Here is a 27421-nt window from a genome sequence, read left to right on the forward strand (position 1 = left end):
CAACAAAAGGGCCCCTCAGCGGTGCGTGCTCAGTCCCCCCCTGTACTCCCTGTTCACTCATGACTGCATGGCCAGGCACGATTCCAACACCATCATCAAATTTGCCGGTGACACAACAGTGGTAGGCCTGATCACCGACAACGAGACAACCTATTGGGAGGAGGTCAGAGACCTGGCCGCATGGTGCCAGGACAACAACCTCTCCCTCAACGTGATCAAGACAGAGGAGATGATTGTGGACAACAGGATAAGGAGGACCGAGTTCTCATTGACAGGGTTGTAGTGGAGCAGGTTGGCAGCTTCAAGATCTTTGGTGACCAAGTCCCCAACAAACTAACATGGTTTAAGCACACCAAGACAGTCGTGAAGCAGGCACGACAAAACCTATTCCCCCTGTGCGGCCTGAAAAGATTTGGCATGGGTCCTCAGATCCTCAAAAGGTTCTGCAGCTGCACCATCAAGAGCATCTTAACTAGTTGCATCACTGCCTGGTCTGGCAACTGCTCGGCCTCCGAACGCAAGGCACTACAGAGGGGGGCCAAGCTTCCTGCCATCCAGGAACTCTATACCAGCCGGTGTCAGAGGAAGGCCATAAAAAGTGTCAAAGACTCCAGCCACCCTAGTCATGGACTGTTCTCTCTGCTACCACACGGCAAGCGGTACCGGAGCGCCAAGTCTAGGTCCAAGAGGCTTCTAAACAGCTTTGCATTGCCCCCCCTCCCCCTCTCCTCTCCACACCACTGCCACTCTCTTTTGTCATCTATGCATGCTCACTTTAATAACTCTACCTACATGTACATACTACCTCAACTAACCGGTGCCCATGCACATTGAGTCTATACCGGCACCCCCCTGTATATATTGTTATTTTTTTACTGCTGCTCTTAAAGTACTTTTTTTTAAAGGGGTGGATCTGAAAGCATGTTGCTTCCATCAATGTAATTGTCTGCATAATTTCTAATCCCCCATATATTCTTTTGGTAAATATATATATATATCCATATACATACATGCATGCATACATATACACATATAAACATACCTATATAGACATACTTTTTTTAGAATATACCTTTAATATTCCCTGCAAACTCTACCACCCTTCCCCCCCATTTGGAGTATTTTACAGACACAATCTATTTTACAATAGTTATATTTTGTTTGTTTTTACTCCTTCTATTTCTGATGTCCGTCCAGTTTGATTTCTATTTGTAACTGTGCTATTTCACAAAAGTTCTGAACCTGTATACATTTTACAGACCCAGTATGTGTCACGCCCTGACCTTAGTTATCTATGTTTTATGTATTATTTTGGTCAGGTCAGGGTGTGACAAGGGTGGGTATGCTTGTTTGCCCTGTCTAGGGTTTTTGTATGTCTAGGGTGTTTGTTAGTCTAGGTTTATTGTAGGTCTATGGTGGTCTGAATTGGTTCCCAATCAGAGACAGCTGTTTATCGTTGTCTCTGATTGGGGATCCTATTTAGGTTGCCATTTTGGTTTTGTGGGTTATTGTCTATGTGTAGTTGCCTGTCAACACTCGTTTTATATAGCATCACGGTCGTTTTGTTATTCTGTTAGTTTGTTTAGTGTTTTTTCTTTAATTAAAGAGGAATGTAAGCTTACCACACTGTGCCTTGGTCTCCTCTTTATGACAAACGTGACAGTATGTTTGCATTGGTTGTCTTATTAGTCCCACCCTTCAGCTCCATTCAACCCCTCACATCTATCTCTCAACATCATCCATTTGTCACAAATATTACCGAAGGTGGCTCCCCTTCTTGTTCGGGTGGCGCTCGGCGGTCGTCGTCGCCGTTCTACTAGCTGCCACCGATCCTTTGTTCCGTGTTCGTTTGGTTTTGTCTAATTGGTTTCACCTGTTCATTGTTTGGTTGTTAGGGTGGTGTTATTTAAGTTTGTTAGTGTTTTGTTGGGTTTTCTCGCTGTCCTGGTATTTTACCTAAGGGTACTATTTGTAGTAATAGTTACGCCTGTGTTGGGTAATACTATTTTGTTCTTTTGATTTTGGACATTAATAAAGCGTGTTTTTTCCTGCATCCTTTGCTCTCTGCGCCTGACTCCACACCCATTTACTCATTGAACGTTACAGAAAACCGCACCAACCTTATGGAGTCAGCAGGAGCAGCGACCACCCCTCTCCCCACGATGGAGGAGAGAGTCCTTCATCACACGTCCATCCTCCATCGCATCGTATCAAATGATGGAGAGGATGGACCGTTGGGAGAGGAGTGGTCTCCCTACTACCCCACCTACCCCCCCACTAGCAACTCTACCATCTCCTCCAGCGGGATCCGGTGCCAGCGCTCTGCGCATTACGCCTCCGAGGGAGTACGATGGAGCGGCGGCGGGGTGCCAGGGATTTCTGCTACAACTAGATCTCTACCTGGCCACCGTTCGGCCGGCTCCCTCGGAAGAGGAGAGCGTGAGTGTCCTCGTCTCTTGCCTGACGGGTAGAGCCCTGGAGTGGGCCAATACTGTCTGGAACGGGCCCGACTCAGCGAGAGGCAACTACCCGGAGTTCACCCGCCGTTTCCGGGCTGTGTTCGATCACCCTCCGGAGGGCCGAGCGGCGGGTGAGAGGTTGTTCCATCTCCGGCAGGGGACGAGGAGCGCGCAGGACTTCACGCTGGATTTCTGGACCTTGGCCGCTGGAGCAGGGTGGAACGACAGAGCCCTGATAGACCATTACAGGTGTAGCCTGAGAGAGGACGTCCGCAGGGAGCTGGCTTGTCGGGACACTACGCTCAGCCTGGATGAACTGATAGACCTGTCGATCCGGTTAGACCATCTGCTAGCTGCTCGCGGATGTTCTGAAAGGGTCCTGTTAATTCCACCTCCTGACCCTCCCGCTCCTATCCCGATGGAGCTAGGAGGGGCCGCATCTAGGGAGATCGGAGGAGGAGGCTCCTCCTGTACCAGTTGTGGCCGGAGAGGGCACACTTCAGGTCGGTGCTGGAGGAGTTCATCTGGGAGTCGAGAGGGCAGGCAGAACACTCCTCGGTTACCCCAGGTGAGTCAGCACCACACTCTCCCAGAGTTTCCTGTTGGTCACATGTTTTTATTAATTAGTTTCCTTAAATTTGTTCCCTCTCTCCAGCATAAGGCGCTAGTCGATTCAGGCGCAGCTGGGAACTTGAGGATTCCGTTAGTTAAGGTAGAACCCCCTTTCTCCGTGCACTCTTTAGATAGTCGACTGTTAGGATCAGGGCTGGTCAGGGAGGCCACAATTCCTTTGGAGATGATTACGCAGGGGAATCATAAGGAGCGGATTTGTCTGTTCCTTATCGATTCACCTGGGTTTCCGGTGGTGCTAGGGATTCCCTTGCTGACTATTCACAATCCGACGATTTCGTGGGGTGGTCTGATGAGTGTTCAGGCAGGTGTGTAGGAGTTTCCATCGGTACGACAACGGTGGAGAGTCCAGTCATGTGTATCCTTTATCCCAGGAGGAGACGTTGGCTATGGAGACATATGGAGGCTCTGGGACAGGGGTACATTCGGCCCTCCATGTCACCCGTCTCCTCGAGTTTCTTTTTTGTGAAGAAAAAGGATGGTGGTTTGCGTCCGTGTATTGATTATCGAGGTCTCAATTCCATCATGGTGGGTTTTAGTTACCCACTACCTCTCATCGCTACGGCAGTGGAATCATTTCACAGAGCGCAGTTCTTCACGATCTCAGGAGTGCGTATAATCTGGTGCGTATTCGGGAGGGAGATGAGTGGAAAACCGCGTTTAGTACCACATCTGGCCATTATGAATACCTCGTCATGCCGTACGGGTTAAAGAATGCTTCAGCTATCTTTCAATCCTTCGTTGACGAGATTCTCGGAGACCTGCATGGACAGGGTGTGGTGGTGTATATTGACAATATTTTGATCTACTCCGCTACACGCACCGCTCATGTGTCTCTGGTGCGCAAGGTTCTTGGGCGACTGCTGGAGCATGACCTGTACGCAAAGGTGGAGAAATGTGAGTTTTCCAAATGAGCCGTTTCCTTCCTGGGTTATCGCATTTCCAGCTCGGGGGTGGTAATGGAGGGTGACCGCGTCAAGGCCGTGCGTAATTGGCCGACTCATACCACGGTAAAGGAGGTGCAGCGGTTCTTAGGGTTTGCCAATTACTACCGGAGGTTTATCCGGGGTTTTGGTCAGGTAGCAGCTCCTATTACCTCACTGCTGAAGGGGGGGCCGGTGCGTTTGCAGTGGTCAGCAGAGGCGGACGGAGCTTTCCGTAGGTTGAAGGCGCTGTTCACCGAGGCGCCTGTGTTGGCGCATCCGGACCCTTTTTTGGCATTCATAGTAGAGGTGGACGCATCCGAGGCTGGGGATGGAGCGGTGCTCTCACAGTGCTCGGGTACGCCACCAAAGCTCCGCCCCTGTGCTTTTTTTCCAGAAGAAGCTCGGGCCAGCGGAGCGGAATTATGATGTGGGGGACAGGGAGTTGTTGGCTATGGTTTAGGCCCTGAAGGTGTGGAGACACTGGCTTGAGGGGGCTAAGCACCCTTTCCTCATCTGGACTGACCACCGTAACCTGGAGTATATCCGATCAGCTAGGAGACTGAATCCTCGTCAGGCAAGGTGGGCCATGTATTTCACCAGATTTCGTTTTACGATCTCGTATCGACCAGGTTCCCTCAACTCTGAGGCCGACGCACTGTCCCGCCTCTATGACACTGAGGACCGGTCCATCGATCCTACTACCATCATTCCGGCGGCTAAGCTGGTGGCACCAGTAGTATGGGAGGTGGACGTGGACATTGAGCGGGCGCTAAGGGAGGAACCTGCGCCTCCACAGTGTCCGGAGGGTCGTAGGTACGTGCCACTCGCTGTTCGTGATCAATTGATTCGATGGGCTCATAGTCTACCCTCGTCGAGTCACCCGGGTATTTCAAGGACAGTGCGAGGTCTTAGGGGGAAGTACTGGTGGCCCACCTTTGTGAGGGATGTGGGATTCTATGTCTCCTCCTGTTCGGTGTGCGCCCAGAGTAAGGCTCCTAGGCACCTGCCACGAGGGAAGTTACAACCCCTCCCCGTTCCACAACGGCCGTGGACCCATCTATCAGTGGATTTTCTTACTGACCTTCCCCCCTCTCAGGGCAACACGACGATCCTGGTCATTGTGGATCGGTTCTCTAAGTCCTGCCGTCTTATCCCATTGCCCGGTCTCCCTACGGCCCTGCAGACTGCGGAGGCTCTTTTCACCCATGTCTTCCGGCACTACGGGGTGCCCGAGGATATTGTTTCTGATTGGGGTCTCCAGTTTACCTCCCGAGTGTGGAGGGCATTTATGGAACGTCTGGGGTCTCGGTCAGCCTGACCTCAGGGTATCACCCGGAGAGTAATGGGCAAGTGGAGAGAGTGAACCAGGAGGTGGGTAGGTTTCTGTGGTCGTATTGCCAGGACCGGCCAGGGGAGTGGGTGAGATACATCCCCTGGGATGAAATGGCCCAGAATTCACTAAGCCACTCCTCTACCAACATGTCACCGTTTCAGTGCATGTTGGGGTACCAGCCGGTCCTGGCACCATGGCATCAGAGCCAGACTGAGGCTCCTGCGGTGGAGGAGTGGGTGCAGCGCTCTAAGGAGACCTGGAGGGCCGTCCAGGAGTCATTACGTCAGGCGAGTGGACGGCAGAAGAAGAGCATTGATCGTCACCGCAGTGAGGCCCCTATGTTTGCACCGGGGGACAGGGTCTGGCCCTCGACCCGAAATCTGCCCCTCCGCTTGCCCTGCCGGAAGCTGGGTCCACAGTGTGTAGGGCCATTTAAAGTCCTGAGGAGAATAAACAAGGTTTGTTATTGATTATTACTTCCTTCGTATTATCGCATTAACCCCTCGTTTCATGTGTCTCTCCTCAGGCCGGTGGTAGCTGGTCCCATGCAGGAAGTTGAGGTTCCGGAGGTCCCTCCGCCCCCTCTGGACATCGAGGGGTCCCCGGCATACACGATACAAGCTATTCTGGACTCAAGACACCGGGTGAGGGGCCTGCAGTACCTCGTTGACTGGGAGGGGTACGGTCCGGAGGAGAGGTGCTGGGTCCCGGTGGGGGATATTCTGGATCCATCTATGATGAGAGAGTTCCATCGCCTCCATCCAGATCACCCTGCGCCTCGGCCCCTGGGTCGTCGGGGAGGGGGGGGGGGGGGGGGTACTGTGACGAATATTACCGAAGGTGGCTCCCCTTCTTGTTCGGGTGGCGCTCGGCGGTCGTCGTCGCCGGTCTACTAGCTGCCACCGATCCTTCGTTCCGTGTTCGTTTGGTTTTGTCTAATTGGTTTCACCTGTTCATTGTTTGGTTGTTAGGGTGGTGTTATTTAAGTTTGTTTAGCCCGCTTCTGTTTGTGCGGGCTTGTTCTTCTGTATTTGTGAGAGGTGTTAGTGTTTTGTTGGGTTTTCTCGCTGTCCTGGTATTTTACCTAAGGGTACTATTTGTAGTAATATTTACGCCTGTGTTGGGTAATACTATTTTGTTCTTTTGATTTTGGACATTAAAGCGTGTTGTTTCCCACATCCTTTGCTCTCTGCGCCTGACTCCACACCCATTCACTCATTGAACGTTACACCATTTTGGATTTCTATTTGCCATATATTTTTCAACTGTGCAGTGCTGCTTCACAAAAGTATTGAACCTTTCTATTTTCATAGCTTCTACAGATTGTAAATTAATGCAACCGCTGTGTCCGATTTTTAAAAAACGTTACGAAAAAAGCATACCATGCAATAATCTGAGAAGGCGCTCAGACGTAAATATATTTCTCCGCCATGTTGGAGTCAACAGAAATACGAAATTACATCATAAATATTCCCTTACCTTTGATGATCTTTCATCAGAATGCAGTGCAAGAAAACCTAGTTTCGCAATAAATCGTTGGTTTGTTCGATAATGTCCATTACTAGTGTCCAATTAGCTACTTTCTGTCCAAAAGCTGGCGCCGGTCCAGGCGAACTCGGACGAAAACTTAAAAAAGTTACATTCCAGGTCGAATAAACTGGTCAAACTAAGTAGAGAATCAATCTTCAGGATGTTATTATCATATATATCCAACAATGTTCCAACCGGAGCATTCGTTTTTGTCTACGGAGTAATGGAACGCAAGGCGATATAAGTACTGTGCGTAACCTGCGTGCACACATTCAGTACACAACAGCACACAACAATACAATACAATGCAAGTAAAATGATATACAACATAATTCGGACAAAATAAAATATATACCTATGCATGAAGAGAATGCGGGAGCACATGGGAACTCACTCAAACACTGTCCCAAGTACCCACAGGTTACAATAGGTACCCTAGGTAGCGAACTCAATAATATTTTTGAACATACAATATGTACAATATAAATATTTAACTAAACTTATGCAGCCATAACATTGTGTAATATTACCACGGTTTAATATTGAAAAATAGAGTTGCCAAGGACAACAATAGGAGGGTACGGAACGCAGACACCACACGATGGACCAAACCAAAATATACAACTTTTACAATCAAGTGTATTTACAATATAGATATGAAAAAGTGTTTGCACATAAAAACAAATTCATTAGCTATGCAGCTGTATAATAAAAAGCACATTCTGAATTATTTTCAAATTATTAACATCCCCTTTTGAACTGGCCTATTTGAACTGGTCCTTGTGTGTTACTTGGTGCATAATCTAGGGGAACAACATCACACTGCTACATTAGCAAGTATAATTGATGGCAGTGGGAGTTTACTCACCTACAGATTCTCATAAGGCAGCCAGATCTGCGTCCTCTTTTCCGCCATCTTTTCTTCACGCAAATGACAGGATTTGGGCCTGTTCCCGGGAGAGCAGTATATCTTTCTCGTCAGACTCGTTAAAGGAAAAAGCTTCTTCCAGTTAGTGGTGAGTAATTCCAGTTCTGATGTCCAGAAGTTATTTTCGGTAATAAGAGACGGTAGCAGCAACATTATCTACAAAATAAGTAAAAAAATAAGTTACAAACAACGCAAAAAAACAAACAAAATAGCACAATTGGTTACGGCATGTATAACGACAGTCATGCTCTTCGGCGCCATCTTAAGAGTCCATGAGTGTGTGGGTTTGAGTTCAGTGATGGTTGTCCTGAATTCATTACATTGTATTGCTTTATTATTGTTCATCAAGTAATATAGACTGGGAGCTTGATTCAATCCATAGTGCAGAAGAGTTATACATTTTCACAAAGTAGTTTGGATGTAGTGAACTACTTTTTCAAAGTAACTAGTATTTTTTGCAGAAATGCCTTCTGGAACATGTGAACTTTCATGTGCCTTAATAACAAACGTTGATGCTATCTGTAAATACAAATAAAATTGTTAAATTACGAGCCTAGTTGGGTTAGCCACAGAAAAAAACAGCAACTTTCCTGCTAGCCATGATTGGCTGAGATAATGAGTGGGCTAGACATGTTGAGAGAGTGAGTTTTGAAATCAGTGGAATTTAGAGTATCTAAGGAGATGGAGCTAAGGAGATGGAGAAAACACCTGTCTCTGGATTACATCTTCAAACTAAGGGCAACCATAGCAGAGAGGGAAAAGCGTCCATCCAAATATACGGCTAAGATAGTCTAGCTAGCTACATTTTCAGATATTACACATTTCTAATTTAGTCAAAAAGTAATTTTCATTTCAAGTTAAAGTGTACTGTTAGCTAGCTAGCTAACGTTAACTGGCTGGCTTGCTAGCTAACGTTATGTGTGTGATCTGTGAAGTAATATTATTCGTATCTCAGAGCCATTTGCTTAGCTAGCTATAGCCTAATGTTAGCTAGCTAACATTGTACCTTGTTGGTTAGATTCATGCAGGGTAGTAACGTCATGAGTTGGGATTATGGTTAACTGTTTAGCTAGCTATAGTTAGGCAACGCACTTTTGTACATCGCGCTGTAACGTACAATTGATTGTAATTTGCCCCCCCAAAAATGTAATACTTCCAGGTCAACAGTAATATGAATACCATTGTAAAGCACAATTTGTCCCCTTTCCAACAAAATCAATGACTAGACCTTCATGCTGCCCATATCTGCATGATTGAAGAAGGCAAGGAACTCCGTATAGTCTTTTTAAAAAAGGCGGGTGGGGATGCGAAACCTACTGCGTGATAGGGAAAAGGTGAGATAAACTGTGTGGGGAAACTGCTTTTTCACCCAATCTGCCCAACTTATCACCTCTAAAATGTAAATAAAACATTAGAAAGAGTGTTTCATTACATACCCTTTTGAAAGTTTGTGTCGAATTTGAATCGGGTTTTTAGGTTGCCGCTAAAGTTATCTTCAGAAGTGAACAGCGGCTGTTGTGGCTTTTGAGAGTCATGTTGGCTTGCAGGGATAATGCAAAAATGAACAATACCCCATTCAAAGGCACCTCAATCTTTGGTCTTGCCCCCTCACGCTCTGAATGAAACACGTACAATCCCTGTCTCAATTGTATCAAGGCTTAAAAATCATTCTTCCCCTTCATCTTTTATTTATTTTATTTAACATTTATTTAACTAGGCAATTCAGTTAAGAACAAATTCTTATTTACAATGAGGGCCTACCAAAAGGCCTCCTGCCAGGGGCTGGGATTGTATTTTTTAATTATTAAAAAAATATGAAAATATCACGCTGATTGATGTGGATGTAACAAGTGACATTATTGAGGCGTCATAGCAATCACCTGGTCAGTCTATGTCAAGAAAATAAAAGGTTTTCCTCATGTTTTGTATACTCAGTGTACAGAATAATAAAGAATATGGGAAACAATTCCGTATAGCATAATTTCACTTGAAGTACATCTTTCACAGTATATGAAATCATTCTACATTCTGTTTTCTAATCAATGCATTATGTTGTCAGATGAGTCCCGATATGTTCATCTCTGTTTATATCAGATTAATTTGCTGATAGTGAGGCCCAGCAGCAGAGGGACTAGGCTCAGTCTGATGGACCAGGCTGTGTTAGGGGCTGTTTTACAGGTGAAGTTCACAGCGGTGATGTCACTAATGTTCATCACTAAGGGCAGCAGTTGATCAATAGCGTTGCACACAGTGGAAGTTGTACAGCCCTGGAGATTCCCCATATTAGTGCTAAGCATTGCTGTCAAGTAAAAAAAATATCTTAATTGTTTTGTATCAACAATAATAGCTGTTTGTATGAACGGCACAATATTATCTAGAGATTAACAAGTGTGATGAGGTTTTGTATCATGAAAACAACAGACAACTCACCACCGGCACTAAAGCACTGGTCCTCCACTCCAAGGCAGGCCACAGTTCTGTTACACACCGTGTCTTGGAAGCTGCTGCAGGAGGGACACTGTCGTCTGTTAGCCAGCGAACTGGGGGCTGTAGGAAGAGTTATGGATTTTGGTGGATACAGTATGTATTCTACACCCAGTGGTCATTTATAACTAGCTACAGAAGCTAAATAAATCTTGTTCATTGGTTATACAATGGACACACATTCAGAAACCATGTTGTCTGGTTCTCCTTAGTTCTCATTTGTCCTTGTTCTGATAGTGGAATTGAGGCAATGAGGCAGTACAGTACAATGTAACCCTCCTGAGAATGTGGTGAATCTATCTGATGTCTTAACTATGTGTTCAACTCCCAAGACTGACTGGACAGTATAGGATTAGGGTGGTGAAAAACACTCAAGACTTTCACTTTCCTTCAGTGAGATAAGTGGCCTAACTGGTTATAACCCCCAACTACATGCAGAGTTGGGCGGATGACTTAAAAAGGTTTGATCCATTACAGATTACAGTTTGATTAAACATTTCGTAATCAGTAACATAATCCTTTGGATTACTCAAAATGAGTATCATAATCGAATTACTTGTGTATAACGTTTGGATTACCTTCAGCTCAAACACCCAGACATATTTTGTCATCATTTGATATTCTAATATAGCAACATTTCATTTCATAATGTGACCATTTCCAAAATGGGGACTAGTGTAAAATGATGAAGATCCTATAATTCACATGTTCTATATTTTGTGTGAGAGCATAGTCACAGGGCAGCCTATCAATGATCTCAGTTGGTGGCACAAACCCGTGATTTGGTCGCACCAAAATGTTGTTGCGGCATCACGTAATAGAACAATTTTGTAGCCTAATCGTTTTAGAAAGTATTTTAAAATGCTTCATTAAGAAGTGTAGCCTAATTGATTACTAAAATCTTATGACTCAAGAAATAAATGGTTAATTCTGACATGTCCAACCAGGAATGCATGAGTCCACATCTTTTTTATGTACAACAGTGATTGTCATGAATTTGGGATTTTGGAAATTATGCTGCTATTATCTTTACTGGCAAAAAAGGGATCCATAATTGTTTTTTGTTCAATGGAGATTAATTTGTCTACATCTTTTGGGGCAATAATACCACATAGACTAATATATTTGGGGCTAATTCACCACCTGAGGAAGTGGTTAGCTAGATTGCTACCTAAATGAATACAGTTGAAGTCGGAAGTTTACATACACCTTAGCCAAATACATTTAAACTAAATTTTTTTCACAATTCCTGACATTTAATCCTTGTAAAAATGCCCTATTTTAAGTCAGTTGGGATCACCACTTTATTTTAAGAATGTGAAATGTCAGAAGGATAGCAGAGAAAATGATTTATTTCAGCTTTCACTTCTTTCATCACATTCCCAGTGGGTCAGAAGTTTACATACACTCAATTAGTATTTGGTAGCATTGCCTTTAAATTGTTTAACTTGGGTCAAACTGTCACGCCCTGGTCTTAGTATTTTGTGTTTTCTTTATTATTTTGGTCAGGCCAGGGTGTGACATGGGTTTTTGTATGTGGTGTGTTTTGTCCTGGGGTTTTGTTAGGTATTGGGTTTGTGGCTTAGTAGGGTTATCTAGCATAGTCTATGGCTGTCTGGAGTGGTTCTCAATCAGAGGCAGGTGTTTATCGTTGTCTCTGATTGGGAACCATATTTAGGCAGCCATATTCTTTGAGTGTTTCATGGGTGATTGTTCTTGTCTCTGTGTTTGTTTTGCACCAGTATAGGCTGTTAGGTTTTCGTGTTACGTTTCTTGTTTTTGTATTGTTCGTGTTTCATCTTTATTAAATATGAAAATTACCACGCTGCATTTTGGTCCGCCTCTCCTTCACCTAAAGAAAACCGTTACACAAACGTTTCGGGTAGACTTCCACAAGCTTCCCACAATAAGTTGGGTAAATGTTTGCCCATTCTTCCTGACAGAGCTGGTGTAACTGAGTCAGGTTTGTAGGCCTCCTTGCTCGCACACGCTTTTTCAGGTCTGCCCAAAAATTGTCTATGGGATTGAGGTCGGGGCTTTGTGATGGACACTCCAATACCTTGACTTCATTGTCCCTAAGTCATTTTTCCACAATTTTGGAAGTATGCTTGGGGTCATTGTCCATTTGGAAGACCCATTTGCAACCAAGCTTTATCTTCCAGACTGATGTTTTGAGATGCTGCTTCAATATATACACATAATTTCCCATCCTCATGATGCCATCTATTTTGTGAAGTGCACCAGTCCCTGCTGCAGGAAAGCATCCCCACAACATGATGTTGCCACCATCGTGCTTCACGGTTGGGATGGTGTTCTTTGCCTTGCAAGCCTTCCCCTTTTTTCCTCCAAACATAACGATGGTCATTATGGCCAAACAGGACATTTCTCCAAAAGTACAATCTTTGTCCCCATGTGCAGTTGCAAACCGTAGTCTGGCTTTTTTATGGCGGTTTTGGAGCAGTGGCTTCTTCCTTGCTCAGCGGCCTTTCAGGTTATGTCGACATAGGACTCGTTTTACTGTGGATATAGATACTTTTGTACCTGTTTCCTCCAGCATTTCACAAGGTCCTTTGCTGCTGTTCTGGGATTGATTTGCACTTTTCACACCAAAGTACGTTCATCTCTAGGATTCAGAACGCGTCTCCTTCCTGAGCGGTATGATGGCTGCGTGGTCCCATGGTGTTTATACTTGCGTGCTATTGTTTGTACAGATGAACGTGGTACCTTCAGATGTTTAGAAATTGCTCCCAAGGATGAACATGACTTGTGGAGGTCAACAATTATTTTTCTGAGGTCTTGACTGATTTCTTTTGATTTTCCTATGATGTCAAGCAAAGAGGCACTGTTTGAAGGTAGGTCTTGAAATACATCCACAGGTACACCTCTAATTGTCTCAGATTATGTAAATTAGCCTATCATAATCTTCTGGAATCGTGACAGCATTTACTGGAATTTTCCAAGCCATTTAAAGGCACAGTCAAATGACTTGTGTCATGCACAAAGTAGATGTCCTAACCAACTTGCCAAAACTATAGTTTGCTAGCAAGAAATGTGCAGAGTGGTTGAAAAATAGAGTTTTTTAATGACTCCAACCTAAGCGTATATAAACTTCCGACTTCAACTGTAGCCTAATTTTAGGCTTCTGATGTTTACTTTTGTCACCAATGCCCCATATACTACCCACCACTGCGACCTGCATGCTTTCGTTGGCTGACCCACACTACATATCCATCGCCAACACCATAGCAACACCCACCCGTAGCACGCGTTCAAGCAGGTATATTGTACAGGTCATCCCCAAAGCCAACACTTCCTTTGGCTGCCTCTCCTTCCAGTTTTCTGCTGCCAATGACTGGAACGAATTGCAAAAATATCTGAAGCTGGAGTCTTATATCTCCCTCTCTAACTTTAAACATCAGCTGTCAGAGCAGCTTACCGATCACTGTACCTGTACACAGCCAATCTGTAAATAGCACACCCAACTACCTCATCCCCATATTATTACTTACCCTCTTGCTCTTTTGCACCCCAGTATCTCTACTTGCACATCACCTGCACATCTGTCACTCCAGTATTAATACCAAATTGTCATTATTTCCCCTCTATGGGCAATTTATCGCCTACCTCCACACTCTTCTACATTTGCACACACTGTGCATAGAATTTCAATTTTTCTTTACTATTGTGTTATTGACTGTACGTTTGTTTACTCTTTTTTCAAATGTCTTTCTACGGTTGTTTTATTTCTTTACTTACCTACACACAAGTAAGCATTTCACTGTAAGGTTTACACCTGTTGTATTCGGCGCACATGACAAATATACTTTGATTTGTAACTCTGTGTTGTTTTTGTCGCACTGCTTTGCTTTATCTTAGCCAGGTCGCAGTTCTTGTTCTCGCAGTTCTCAACTTGTTCTCATCAGGCCTACCTGGTTAAATGAAGGTGAAATAAAAAATAAATAAAAATAAAACCAAGGCGTAATTGATATATTTGATCTAAAGCTGCATTAGTACATATTGGATATAGTGATCACAATGGCTATATCCAGGAAAGCCAAAGTTCCAAAAGATTGGCCTAAAATAGCGTATAGGAGATAATACAAAAGATTTAGCTGTGACTCTTACATGGATGATGTTAAAATACTTCTTGGTCTAATATGATTAATAAGGAGCATCCAGACACTGCACTTGATTAATTTATGAAATTGCTTCTTCCAATTATTGGTGAACATGCACTTGTAAGGAGGCTGTGGATAGAAAACACTCTGAAGTTTCTAAAACTGGTTAAATCATGTCTGTGACTATAACAGAACGTTTCCTTGGGCAAAATCCCAAGGAAAACTGTTCACAAAACCCCCCCCCAAAAAAATCCCTCCGCCAGTCTCTATATTGTCTACGGCAAGGGAAAATAGATAGCGACCAGTTTACAGTTCCTACAGCTTCCACGCGATGTCGCCAGACTTGGCAATTTGGTTGAAGTTAATCCTTGGTGAAATGAGGAATAGGCACTTCCTGTCGTCGAGTACACCGGAGGAAGTTATGGAAGAGAGAATATGGACCATGATTTCAAGACTTGCTGCTATTGAATACAGATCGCCCCGTGATCAATTTGATCGATTAACGTTTACTAATACCTCAAGTTGGATTACAAAAGTAGTTTGAAGTGTTTTGTCAAAGTTTATAGGCAACTTTTTTCATTTTAAAAAATGACGTTGCGTTTTGGAAAGCAGTTTTTTCCTGGATCAGACGGGCTTCATAAATGGACATTTTGGGTATACATGGACGGATTTAATCGAAAAAAAGACCCAATTGTGATGTTTATGGGACATATAGGAGTGCCAACAAAGAAGCTCGTCAATGAATGAATGTTTAATATTTTATTTCTGCGTTTTGTGTAGCGCCGGCTACGCTAATTCATTTGTTTACGTCCCCTTTAGGTATTTCGGGGGGTTGCATGCTATCAGATAATAGATTCTCATGCTTTCGCCGAAAAGCATTTGAAAAATCTGACATGTTGGCTAGATTCACAACGAGTGTAGCTTTAATTGAGTACCCTGCATGTGTGTTTTAATGAAAGTTTGAGTTGTATCGAGTACTATTAGTTGTCACTCTGAAATTTCCGCTGATGTTGATCCCTGTACAGGGACAGCAGCCATAACAGAAACGGACTGTTAGAACTGGTAGCTGACTGGCGTAGCTCAATGTCAGGAGGTTTGTCTCTGAGCCTTTACTGGTTCTAACAGCAGACCTAACACCTTGCGGCCAGCTCTCAGCAAACTATTGGAAAAAATGGTTTTGACCAAATACAATGCTATTTCTCGGTAAACAAATTAACAACAGACTTTAATCATGCTTATAGAGAAGGTCACTCAACATGTACTGCACTGACACAAATGACTGATGATTGGTTGAATGAAATTGATAAGACGATTGTGGAGCTGTACTGTTAGATTTCAGTGTAGCCTTTGATATTATTGACCATAACCTGTTTTTGAGAAAACGTATGTGTTATGGCTTTTCAACCTCTGTCATATCGTTGATTCAGAACTATCTAATGGAACTCAGAGGGTTTTCATTCATGGAAGCTTCTCTAATGTCAAATATGTAAAGTGTGGTGTACCGCAGAGTAGCTCTCTCGGCCCTCTACTCTTTTCTATTTTTACCAATGACTTGCCACTGGAATTAAACAAAGCATGTGTGTCCATGTATGCTGAAGATTCAACTTTATAAGCATCAGCAACCACAGCCAATTAAGTCACTGAAACCCTTAACAAAGAGTTGCAGTCTGTTTTTGAATGGGTGGCTGTCAGGGATTTTCTTCTTCCGAAGAGGAGAGGCGAGAAGGATCGGAGGACCAATATGCGGCGTGGTAAGTGTCCATGGTTCTTTTAATAAGCAATAGTACACATGAACAACTGAATACAAAAAACAATAAACGTGGAATGACCGAAACCCAAAACAGTATCGTGTGGTGAAAGACACGGAAACAAACACCCACAAACACACAGTGAAACCCAGGCTACCTAAGTATGATTCTCAATCAGAGACAACTAATGACACCTGCCTCTGATTGAGAACCATACTAGGCCGAAACATAGAAATCCCCAAATGATAGAAAAACAAACAGACTGCCCACCCCAACTCACGCCCTGACCATACTAAATAATGCCAAAACAAAGGAAATAAAGGTCAGAACGTGACAGTGGCCAGTAAAAAATGGTAATGAACAACTCTAAAACTCAGAGCATTGTATTTGATATAAATAATTTCCTAAATTCTAGATCTCAGCTGAATCTGTTAATGAATGGTGTGGCTGTTGAACAAGTAGAGGAGAATAAATTACTTGGTGTTACCTTAGATTGTAAACTGTTGAGGAGGGTCTGACTGCATCACTTTTTCTTTTTACAAGAAACATTAATGTGTTCCAAGTTGTTTGCGTAGTCAACTTACACAAAACTCTGACGTACACACTTACCACATGCCACAAGAGGTATATTCACAGTCCCCATATCCAGAAGAAATTCGAGAAAGTGTACAGTATTATATAGAGCCATTTTTGCATGGGACTCCCTTCCATCTCATATTGCTTAAATTAACAGATAAACAGATAAAGCAACAGCAGACATTATTCAACACTCTCCCATTGCCCTCCATACAGAATCCCTCACTTGCACTGCTTCATGCTTTATTTTTGCACAGGCTGAAATAACATCAGTCCTGCATCTTGATTTGCGCCTTTCTCGCTGGCTAATGACATATTGGCTAATACACATCTCATCATACGTAATAAACAGTTTGACCTTTTCATGTCTTGGGAAATATCATTGCTGATTTTCAAACTTGTTGAAGTACCCTGAGCATGCATACCAAGTGAATTGAATCAAAGAGAACATTTAGCAAAAAATCCAAGAATGGTGAAAATCCCTTATGATGGACTTTATGGGTTCCAGATGCAAATTGTTAGGAGAGGAGCCTGTATACCAATGCCCACAAGATCAAGGTTGTTGCTGCTCAGACGTTACATTGCATCAACCAATGGGAGATTTCCTACCTTTCCACGCTGGGTTCAAAACTGAAAAAGTGTCCCAGCTGTCACCGACTGAAGTGAAGTCACCACATGCGTCTGTAAAACGTCTGCATGCTGCGCAGCGCTGTATCAGCTCTCCATCGCCTGGCAAAGCTGCTCTTCAAGCAAACTAATTTCTGGCCAGAAAGACGGGCTGAGCACAGAGTGTTGCGCTAACTATCGCCATCTTCAAGGGATGTGTGATTTCCGGGCAATTACCAAGTGCCATATGCTATGGTAGAAGACATTTAGCCATTGCCATTAGTCCGAACAAAGAGAAGCATGTTTCTAAGTTGATATGCATATGAGGGAGAGAGTATACAGTCTGAGGGAGGGGCAACTACGCAGGCACCTTACCTAGATGGACAAAAACAAACCCAATGGCGTGTTCAAACGGATACATTTTGTCTATTCGGTGACCATCATTGGTTGCCACCTTTTAAAATGTGTTGCATTATTGGGATAAAAATTGTCTGACTTGTTCCTACATGTCGACTGCGTAAACCTTACAAAAACCATGTGATCAAAGGTCATGCCGTTATTGATGAAATCGCCTTCAAGTCGCTGCAGTTGCTTCTCACCGACTGCACCATGAAGCCATCACCTGGCTAACGGGAGGCCCTACCAATCTTTAGGGTGTTTTTGGTCTACCCACGCGAGCGTGACCAAGATGTGACTGAAACAGGAACCAACATTGTCGAGATTCATATTTACCAAGGATCAGTGGTGTAAAGTACTTAATAATGTGAGTCTGGAAGGAGAGGTTACAGTCTAACCAGACACCTAGGTATTTGTAGTTGTCCCCATATTCTAAGTCAGAACCGTCCAGAGTAGTGATGCTGGACGGGTGGGCAAGTGCCGCAGGCGTGGGCAGCGATCGGTTGAATAGCATGCATTTAGTTTTACTTGCATTTAAGAGCAGTTGGAGGCCACGGAAGGAGAGTTGTATGGCATTGAAGCTCGTCTGGAAGTTAGTTAACACAGTGTCCAAAGAAGGGCAGAAGTATACAGAATGGTGTCGTCTGCGTAGAGGTGGATCAAAGAATCACCAGCAGCAAGAGCGACATCATTGATGTACACAGAGAAAAGAGTCGGCCCGAGAATTGAACCCTGTGGCACCCCCATAGAGACTGCCAGAGGTCCGGACAACAGGCCCTCCGATTTGACACACTGAACTCTGTCTGGGAAGTAGTTGGTGAACCAGGCGAGGCAGTCATTTGAGAAACCAAGGCTGTTTAGTCTGCCAATAAGAATGTGGTGATTGACAGAGTCAAAAGCCTTGGCCAGGTCGACGAATACAGCTGCACAGTATTGTCTCTTATTGATGGTGGTTATGATATCGTTTAGGACCTTGAGAGTGGCTGAGGTGTACCCATGACCAGCTCGGAAACCAGATTGCACAGCGGAGAAGGTATGGTGGGATTCGAAATGGTCGGTGATCTGTTTGTTAACTTGGCTTTCGAAGACCTTAGAACGCAGGGTAATGGCCTCCCGGGTGGCGCAGTGGTTGAAGGCACTGCATTGCAGTGCTAGCTGTGCCACCAGAAATTCTGGGTTAGAGTCCAGGCTCTGTTGCAGCCGGCCGCGACCTTGAGGCCTATGGGGCAGCGCACAATTGGCCCAGCGTCGTCCGGGTCAGGGAGGGTTTGGCCGGCAGGGATATCCATGTCTCTTCGCGCACTAGCAACTCCTGTGGCGGGCCGGGTGCAGTGCATGCTGACCAGGTAGCCAGATGTGCAGTGTTTCCTCCGACGCATTGGTGCGGCTGGCTTGCGGGTTGGATGGGCATTGTGTCAAGAAGCAGTGCTGCTTGGTTGGGTTGTGTTTCGGAGGATGCATGGCTCTCGACCTTCGCCTCTCCCGAGTCCGTACCGGAGTTGCAGCGATGAGACAAGACTGTAACTATTACCAATTGGGGGAAAAAAATATAGGTCTGTTGTTATGTTCTGACCATCATTCGTATGTGTTTTCCTTGTTTTAGTGTTGGTCAGGACGTGAGCTGGGTTGGCATTCTATGTTGTGTGTCTGGTTTGTCTATTTCTATGTTTGGCCTGATATGGTTCTCAATCAGAGGCAGGTGTTAGTCATTGTCTCTGATTGGGAACCATATTTAGGTAGCCTGTTTTGTGTTGGGTTTTGTGGGTGATTGTTCCTGTCTCTGTGTTTGTTGCACCAGATAGGGCTGTTTCGGTTTTTTCACATTTCTTGTTTTGTAGATTGTTCATTGTTCATCTTTATTAAAGATGTTTACAAGTAACCACCCTGCGTTTTGGTCCGCCTCTCTTTCCCCAGAAGAAAACCATTACAACTGTAGCAGTTTGGGTCTAGAGTGTCTCCCCCTTTGAAGAGGGCGATGACCGGGGCAGCTTTCCAATCTTTGAGGATCTCAAACCATATGAAAGAGAGGTTGAACAGGCTAGTAATAGGAGTTGCAACAATTTCGGTGGATCGTTTTAGAAAGAGAGGGTCCAGATTGTCTAGCCTGATTTGTAGGGGTCCAGATTTTGCATCTCTTTCAGAACATCAGCTATCTGGATTTGTATGAAGGAGAGATGGGGGAGGCTTTGGCAAGTTGCTGTGGGGGGTGCAGGGCTGTTGACCAGGGTAGGGGTAGCCAGGTGGAAAGCATGACCAGCCGTAGAAAAATGGTTATTGAAATTCTCAATTATTGTGGATTTATTGGTGGTGACAGTGTTTCCTAGCCTCAGTGCAGTGGGCAGCTGGGAGGAGGTGTTCTTATTCTCCACTGACTTCAGTGTCCTAGAACTTTTTGGAGTTTGTGCTACAGGATGCAAATTTCTGTTTGAAAAAGCTAGCCTTTGCATTCCTAACTGCCTGTGTATATTGGTTCCTAACTTCGGCCGCCGTCTGGAGATCCGGAATACTTAGCTCGGTTTCATTAGCTCGGCTTCAAAGGAAAGAGGACAACTTGCAAGAGTAAGTCCTTGTGTGGTTCATCCAGAAGTAATCTCAACTGTCACGTCTTTCATCCAAAACAGTCACTGGAACTGAGGTGTGAAAATTAGGTGTTCAAAATGTCCCGCCAAACCATCTGACACTGCTGATTGGTGTAAGTGTGAAAAGGGGGAGAGAGTCATCCAAGCCTCCCCTGACCTCTACTAGGGTTGGCATGTTCGTGCCAATTGAAGAAATGTGGGATTTGTCCATAAGTGTCCTTAGCATGTTCTTCATGTACCATACAATCACAGCAACAGTCCAATAGTGAAATTAAGTTAGACATCGGTAGGCACCAAACAGGCATTGGTTAGGTTACACATTGCGTGCTTGATAAGGGAATTATATGCTTAATGGTAATGACTAAAAATATTCCACCCTGAAACCATATAATTGTAGGAAATGTATTAGAATCAAATCTATAAATCTGTGTGTAGTTTTAGTCAGAATTAGAACAAGGACTTTTTGTTCCTTTTTCTTATGTAAGCAGGGTGCAAGTGTGAAACAAATGATAAGAGGAGCTATCGACAGACATGCTGTACTGCTGTGTTCCTTACAGGACACTCTGTCCCCACCCAGGGAGGGGAGAGACCTTGGGCTTGTAGTAGATTGTCTGCCACCTGTTATACAATGTATGAGTAGGAGAAGACTTGTGAACTATATTGTCATTGTCTCCGAGAGGAGGAGGGACATTTATGACGAAATGTGAGTTATATAGACCAATGTACAGGAAATGATAAGCAGAGCTCTCGTAAATAAACATGCTGACTATGGTAGACTGGCCTCTGTCTGTTTTCATTTGAATAAGAACCTTACAAATTCTAAGTAACAGACAGAGTATTTTAATTGAAGTTCAGTTTATGAACATTGAGAACAAAATTCCCATAACAGTGCTTCCTTGTAATAAGCATATTACTCCTTGTAATAACAGGAAAAAAACAAAAATATCACAACATACTTTACACCAATGGGGTCAACCAGGGTTCCAGGTCGGAAGAGGGTTGATAGGCCCCTGTCTGGAAAAAGGGGGTTGTGTTGATGTGATTCGAGGGTCCATTCCGACAGTAATCGGTACTCATTGGGGTCAGTGGAATATCTTTGGGCTCGGTGTCCCGCTAGCATGCCACTACGACAACGTCCGGTGAAATTGCAAAGCTCGAAATTCAAAATACAAAAATCTAAATATTAAATATTCATGAAAATACAAGTGTCATACATCATTCTTTAGCTTCTTTTAGAATCTTGGTAATCGAGCCGCTTTGTCCGATTTACAATAGGCTTTATGGCGAAAGCATAGCATTTGATTGTCTGAGGACAGCTCCCCACATACAGCCGCATAAAAATATTTTTCAAACCAGCAGGGGCGTCACAAACATCAGAAATAGCGATAAAATAAATCACTTACCTTTGAAGATCTTCCTCTGTTTGCAATCCCAAGGGTCCAAGCTACATTATTTTTTTATTTTTGTTTGATAAAGTCCTTCTTTATATCCCCAAAAAGTCAGTTTAGTTGGCACGTTTGATTCAGTAATCCACCAGTTCAACTCGTTCAACATGCAGACAAAGGAATCCCAAAGGTTACCGGTAAACTTTGTCCAAACAAGTCAGACAACATTTCTAATCAATCCTCAGATACCCTAAATAAATAAATAAAGTAAATAAATTACACAATTTAAGACGGAATGTAGTATGTTCAATACCGGAGATAAATAGCAAAGTGCGCACTCATTCACGGCGTCACAAGACTAGAGTCCTAATCAAATCAAATCTAATGTATTTACAGTGCCTTGCGAAAGTATTCGGCCCCCTTGAACTTTGCGACCTTTTGCCACATTTCAGGCTTCAAACATAAAGATATAAAACTGTATTTTTTTGTGAAGAATCAACAACAAGTGGGACACAATCATGAAGTGGAACGACATTTACTGGATATTTCAAACTTTTTTAACAAATCAAAAACTGAAAAATTGGGCGTGCAAAATTATTCAGCCCCCTTAAGTTAATACTTTGTAGCGCCACCTTTTGCTGCGATTACAGCTGTAAGTCGCTTGGGGTATGTCTCTATCAGTTTTGCACATCGAGAGACTGACATTTTTTCCCATTCCTCCTTGCAAAACAGCTCGAGCTCAGTGAGGTTGGATGGAGAGCATTTGTGAACAGCAGTTTTCAGTTCTTTCCACAGATTCTCGATTGGATTCAGGTCTGGACTTTGACTTGGCCATTCTAACACCTGGATATGTTTATTTTTGAACCATTCCATTGTAGATTTTGCTTTATGTTTTGGATCATTGTCTTGTTGGAAGACAAATCTCCGTCCCAGTCTCAGGTCTTTTGCAGACTCCATCAGGTTTTCTTCCAGAATGGTCCTGTATTTGGCTCCATCTATCTTCCCATCAATTTGAACCATCTTCCCTGTCCCTGCTGAAGAAAAGCAGGCCCAAACCATGATGCTGCCACCACCATGTTTGACAGTGGGGATGGTGTGTTCAGCTGTGTTGCTTTTACGCCAAACATAACGTTTTGCATTGTTGCCAAAAAGTCCAAAGTTTCATCTGACCAGAGCACCTTCTTCCACATGTTTGGTGTGTCTCCCAGGTGGCTTGTGGCAAACTTTAAACGACACTTTTTATGGATATCTTTAAGAAATGGCTTTCTTCTTGCCACTCTTCCATAAAAGCCAGATTTGTGCAATATACGACTGATTGTTGTCCTATGGACAGAGTCTCCCACCTCAGCTGTAGATCTCTGCAGTTCATCCAGAGTGATCATGGGCCTCTTGGCTGCATCTCTGATCAGTCTTCTCCTTGTATGAGCTGAAAGTTTAGAGGGACGGCCAGGTCTTGGTAGATTTGCAGTGGTCTGATACTCTTCCATTTCAATATTATCGCTTGCACAGTGCTCCTTGGGATGTTTAAAGCTTGGGAAATCTTTTTGTATCCAAATCCGGCTTTAAACTTCTTCACAACAGTATCTCGGACCTGCCTGGTGTGTTCCTTGTTCTTCATGATGCTCTCTGCGCTTTTAACGGACCTCTGAGACTATCACAGTGCAGGTGCATTTATACGGAGACTTGATTACACACAGGTGGATTGTATTTATCATCATTAGTCATTTAGGTCAATATTGGATCATTCAGAGATCCTCACTGAACTTCTGGAGAGAGTTTGCTGCACTGAAAGTAAAGGGGCTGAATAATTTTGCACGCCCAATTTTTCAGTTTTTGATTTGTTAAAAAAGTTTGAAATATCCAATAAATGTCGTTCCACTTCATGATTGTGTCGCACTTGTTGTTGATTCTTCACAAAAAAATACAGTTTTATATGTTTATGTTTGAAGCCTGAAGTGTGGCAAAAGGTCGCAAAGTTCAAGGGGGCCGAATACTTTCGCAAGGCACTGTATATAGCCCTTCTTACATCAGCTGATATCTCAAAGTGCTTTACAGAAACCCAGCCTAAAACCCCAAACAGCAAGCAATGCAGGTGTAGAAGCACGGTGGCTAGGAAAAACTCTCTAGGAAGGCCAGAACCTAGGAAGAAACCAAGAGAGGAACCAGGCTGTGAGGGGTGCTCAGTCCTCTTCTGGCTGTGCCGGGTGGAGATTATAACAGAGCATGGCCAAGATGTTCATACATGACCAGCAGGGTCAAATAATAATAATCACAGTGGTTGTAGATGGTGCAACAGGTCGACACCTCAGGAGTAAATGTCAGTTGGCTTTTCATAGCCGATCATTCAGAGTATCTCTACTGCTTCTGCTGTCTCTAGAGAGTTGAAAACAGCAGGTCTGGGACAGGTAGCACGTCCAGTGAACAGGTCAGGGTTCCATAGCCGCAGGCAGAACAGTTGAAACTGGAGCAGCAGCACGGCCAGGTGGACTGGGGACAGCAAGGAGTCATCAGGCCAGGTATTCATGAGGCATGGTTCTAGTGTTCAGGCCCTCAGAGAGAGAAAGAAAGAATTAGAGAGAGCATACTTAAATTCACACAGGACACCAGATAAGACAGGAGAAATACTCCAGATATAACAGACTGACCCTGGCCCCCGGACACAAACTACTGCAGCATAAATACTGTAGACTGAGACAGGAGGGGTCAGGAGACACTGTGGCCCCATCTGACGATAACCCCAGACAGGGCCAAACAGGCAGGATATAACCCCACCCACTTTGCCAAAACACAGCCCCCACACCACTAGAGGGATATCTTCAACCACCAAACTTACCATCCTGAGACAAGATAGAGTATAGCCCACAAAGATCTCCGCCACGGCACAAACCAAAAGAGGGCGCCAACCCAGATAGAAAAATCACGTCAGTGACTCAACCCTCCTAGGGACAGAATGGAACCTCACCAGTAAGCCAGTGACTCGGCCCCTGTAATAGGGTTAGAGGTAGAGAATCCCAGTGGAGAGAGGGGAACTGGCCAGGCAGAGACAGCAAGGGCAGTTCGTTGCTCCAGTGCCTTTTCGTTCACCTTCACACTCCTGGGCCAGACTACACTAAATCATAGTACCTACTGAAGAGATGAGTCTTCAATAAAGTCTTAAAGGTTGAGACTGAGTCTGTCTCTGACATGGGTAGGCAGACCATTCCAAAAAAATGGACCTCTACAGGAGAAAGCCCTGCCTCCAGCTGTTTGCTTAGAAATTCAAGGGACAGTTAGGAGGCCTGCATCTTGTGACCGTAGCGTACATGTAGGTATGTACGGCAGGACGAAATCGGAAAGATAGGTAGGAGCAAGCCCATGTAATGCTTTGTAGGTTAGTAGTAATACCTTGAAATCAGCCCTTGTCTTAACAGGAAGCCAGTGTAGAGAGGCTAGAACTGGAGAACTATGATCAAATTCTTTGGTTCTAGTCAAGATTCTAGCAGCTGTGTTTAGCACTGAAGTTTATTTAGTGATTTATCCGGGTAGCCGGAAAGTAGAGCATTGCAGTAGTCTAACATAGAAGTGACAAAAGCATGGATGAATTTTTCTACATAATTTTTGGACAGAAAATGTATGGTTTTTGCAATGTTACGTAAATGGAAAAAACTTGTCATTGAAACAGTCTTGATATGTTCGTCAAAAGATAGATCAGGGTCCAGAGTAACTCCGAGGTCCTTCACAGTTTGATTTGAGACGACTGTACCACCATCAAAATTAATTGTCAGATTCAACAGAAGATCTCTTTGTTTCTTGGGACCTAGAACAAGCACCTCTGTTTTGTCCGAGTTTAAAAGTAGAACATTTGCAGCCATCCACTTTCTTATGTCTGAAACACAGGCTTCCAGTGAGGGCAATGTTGGGGCTTCACCATGTTTCATCGAAATGTACAGCTGTGTGCCATCCGCATAGCAGTGAGTTAACATCATGTTTTCGAATGACATCACCAAGAGGTAAAATATATAGTGAAACATTAGTGGTTGTAAAACTGAACCTTGAGGAACACTGAAATGTTCAGTTGATTTGTCAGAGGACAATCCATCCACACAGACAAACTGATATCTTTCTGACAGATAAGATCTAAACCAGGCCAGAACTTGTCCATGTAGACCATTTTGGGTTTCCAATCTCTCCAAAAGAATGTTGTGATCGATGATATCAAAAGCAGCACTAAGGTCTAGTTGCACGAGGACAGATGCAGAGCCTCGCTCTGACGCCATTAAAAGGTAATTTACCACCTTCACAAGTGCAGTCTCAGGGCTATGATGGGGTCGAAAACCAGACTTAAGCGCTTCGTATATATTGTTTGCTTTCAGGAAGGTAGTCAGTTGCTGCGCAACAGCTTTTCTACTATTTTTGAGAGGAATGGGAGATTCGATATAGGCCGATAGTTTTTATATTTTCTGGGTCACGTTTTGGCTTTTTCAAATAGAGGCTTTATTACCACCATTTTTAGTGAGTTTGGTACACATCCTGTGGATAGAGAGCCGTTTATTATTTTCAACATAGGAGGGCCAAGCACAGGAAGCAGCTCTTTCAGTAGTTTAGTTGGAATAGGGTCCAGTATGCAGCATGAAGGTTTAGAGGCCATGATCATTTTCATCATTGTGTCAAGAGATATAGTACTAAAACACTTGAGTGTCTCCCCTGATCCTAGGTCCTGGCAGAGTTGTGCAGACTCAGGACAACTGAGCTTTGGAGGAATACGCAGATTTAAAGAGGAGTCCGTAATTGACTTTCTAGTGATCATGATCTTTTCCTCAAAGAAGTTCATGAATTTATCACTGCTGAAGTGAAAGCCATCCTCTCTTGGGGAATGCTGCTTTTTAGCTAGCTTTGCGACAGTATGCATTTTGTGGGGGATTGTTCTTATTTTCCTCATTAAGTTGGAAAAATAGGATGATCGAGCAGCAGTGAGGGCTCTTCGATACTGCACGGTACTGTCTTTCCAAGTTCATTGTAAGACTTCCAGTTTGGTGTGGTTCCATTTCCGTTCCAATTATCTGGTAGCTTGCTTCAGAGGATAAACATTAAGACCCACAACATTTATTCCACGGGACAAAAACTAGGTCCAGAGTATGACTGTGGCAGCGCGTAGGTCCAGAGACATGTTGGACAAAACCTACTTAGTCGATGATTGCTCCGAAAGCCTTTTGGAGTGGGTCTGTGGACTTTTCCATGTGAATATTAAAGTCACCAAAAATTAGAATATTATCTGCCATGACTACAAGGTCTGATAGGAATTCAGGGAACTCAATGAGGAACGCTGTATATGGCCCAGGAGGCCTGTAAACAGTAGCTATAAAAAGTGATTGAGAAGGCTGCTTAGATTTCATGACTAGAAGCTCAAGACGAAAACATTTTTTTTTTGGTAAATTGACATTTGCTATCATAAATGATAGCAACACCTCTGCCTTTGGTTGGATGCGCGGGAGATATGTTCACTAGTGTAACCAGGAGGTGAGGCCTCATTTAACACAGTCAATTCATCAGGCTTAAGCCATGTTTCAGTCAGGCCAATCACATCAAGATTATGATCAGTGATTAGTTAATTGACTATAACTGCCTTGGAAGTGAGGGATCTAACATTAAGTAGCCCTATTTTGAGATGTGAGGTATGACAATCTCTTTCAATAATGGCAGAAATGGAGGAGGTCTTTATTCCAGTGAGATTGCTCGAACACTGC

The 27421-nt window shown here is 43.9% G+C and overlaps 1 protein-coding gene across 3 annotated transcripts in view; it reads right to left on the bottom strand.

Moving 5' to 3' along the window:
• Window positions 1-27421, bottom strand: part of LOC110491485 (uncharacterized) — a 446987-nt gene that overhangs the window by 409186 nt on the left and 10380 nt on the right. For 2 of the 3 annotated variants that reach the window (XM_090191231.1, XM_090191148.1), the window contains exons 2-3: window positions 10237-10353; window positions 7747-7962 (exon numbers count right to left, since the gene is read on the bottom strand). In XM_090191231.1, coding sequence (XP_090047357.1) covers window positions 7747-7760 — 14 coding nt within the window. In that variant the 5' untranslated portion in view covers window positions 7761-7962; window positions 10237-10353. The remainder of the gene's footprint in view (window positions 1-7746; window positions 7963-10236; window positions 10354-27421) is intronic. The other variant, XM_090191196.1, reaches the window with a different exon arrangement.

This window comes from Oncorhynchus mykiss, chromosome 1 (genome assembly GCF_057628025.1).
Source record: "Oncorhynchus mykiss isolate SJ-2025 chromosome 1, ASM5762802v1, whole genome shotgun sequence".
Taxonomy (NCBI): Eukaryota; Metazoa; Chordata; class Actinopteri; order Salmoniformes; family Salmonidae; genus Oncorhynchus; species Oncorhynchus mykiss.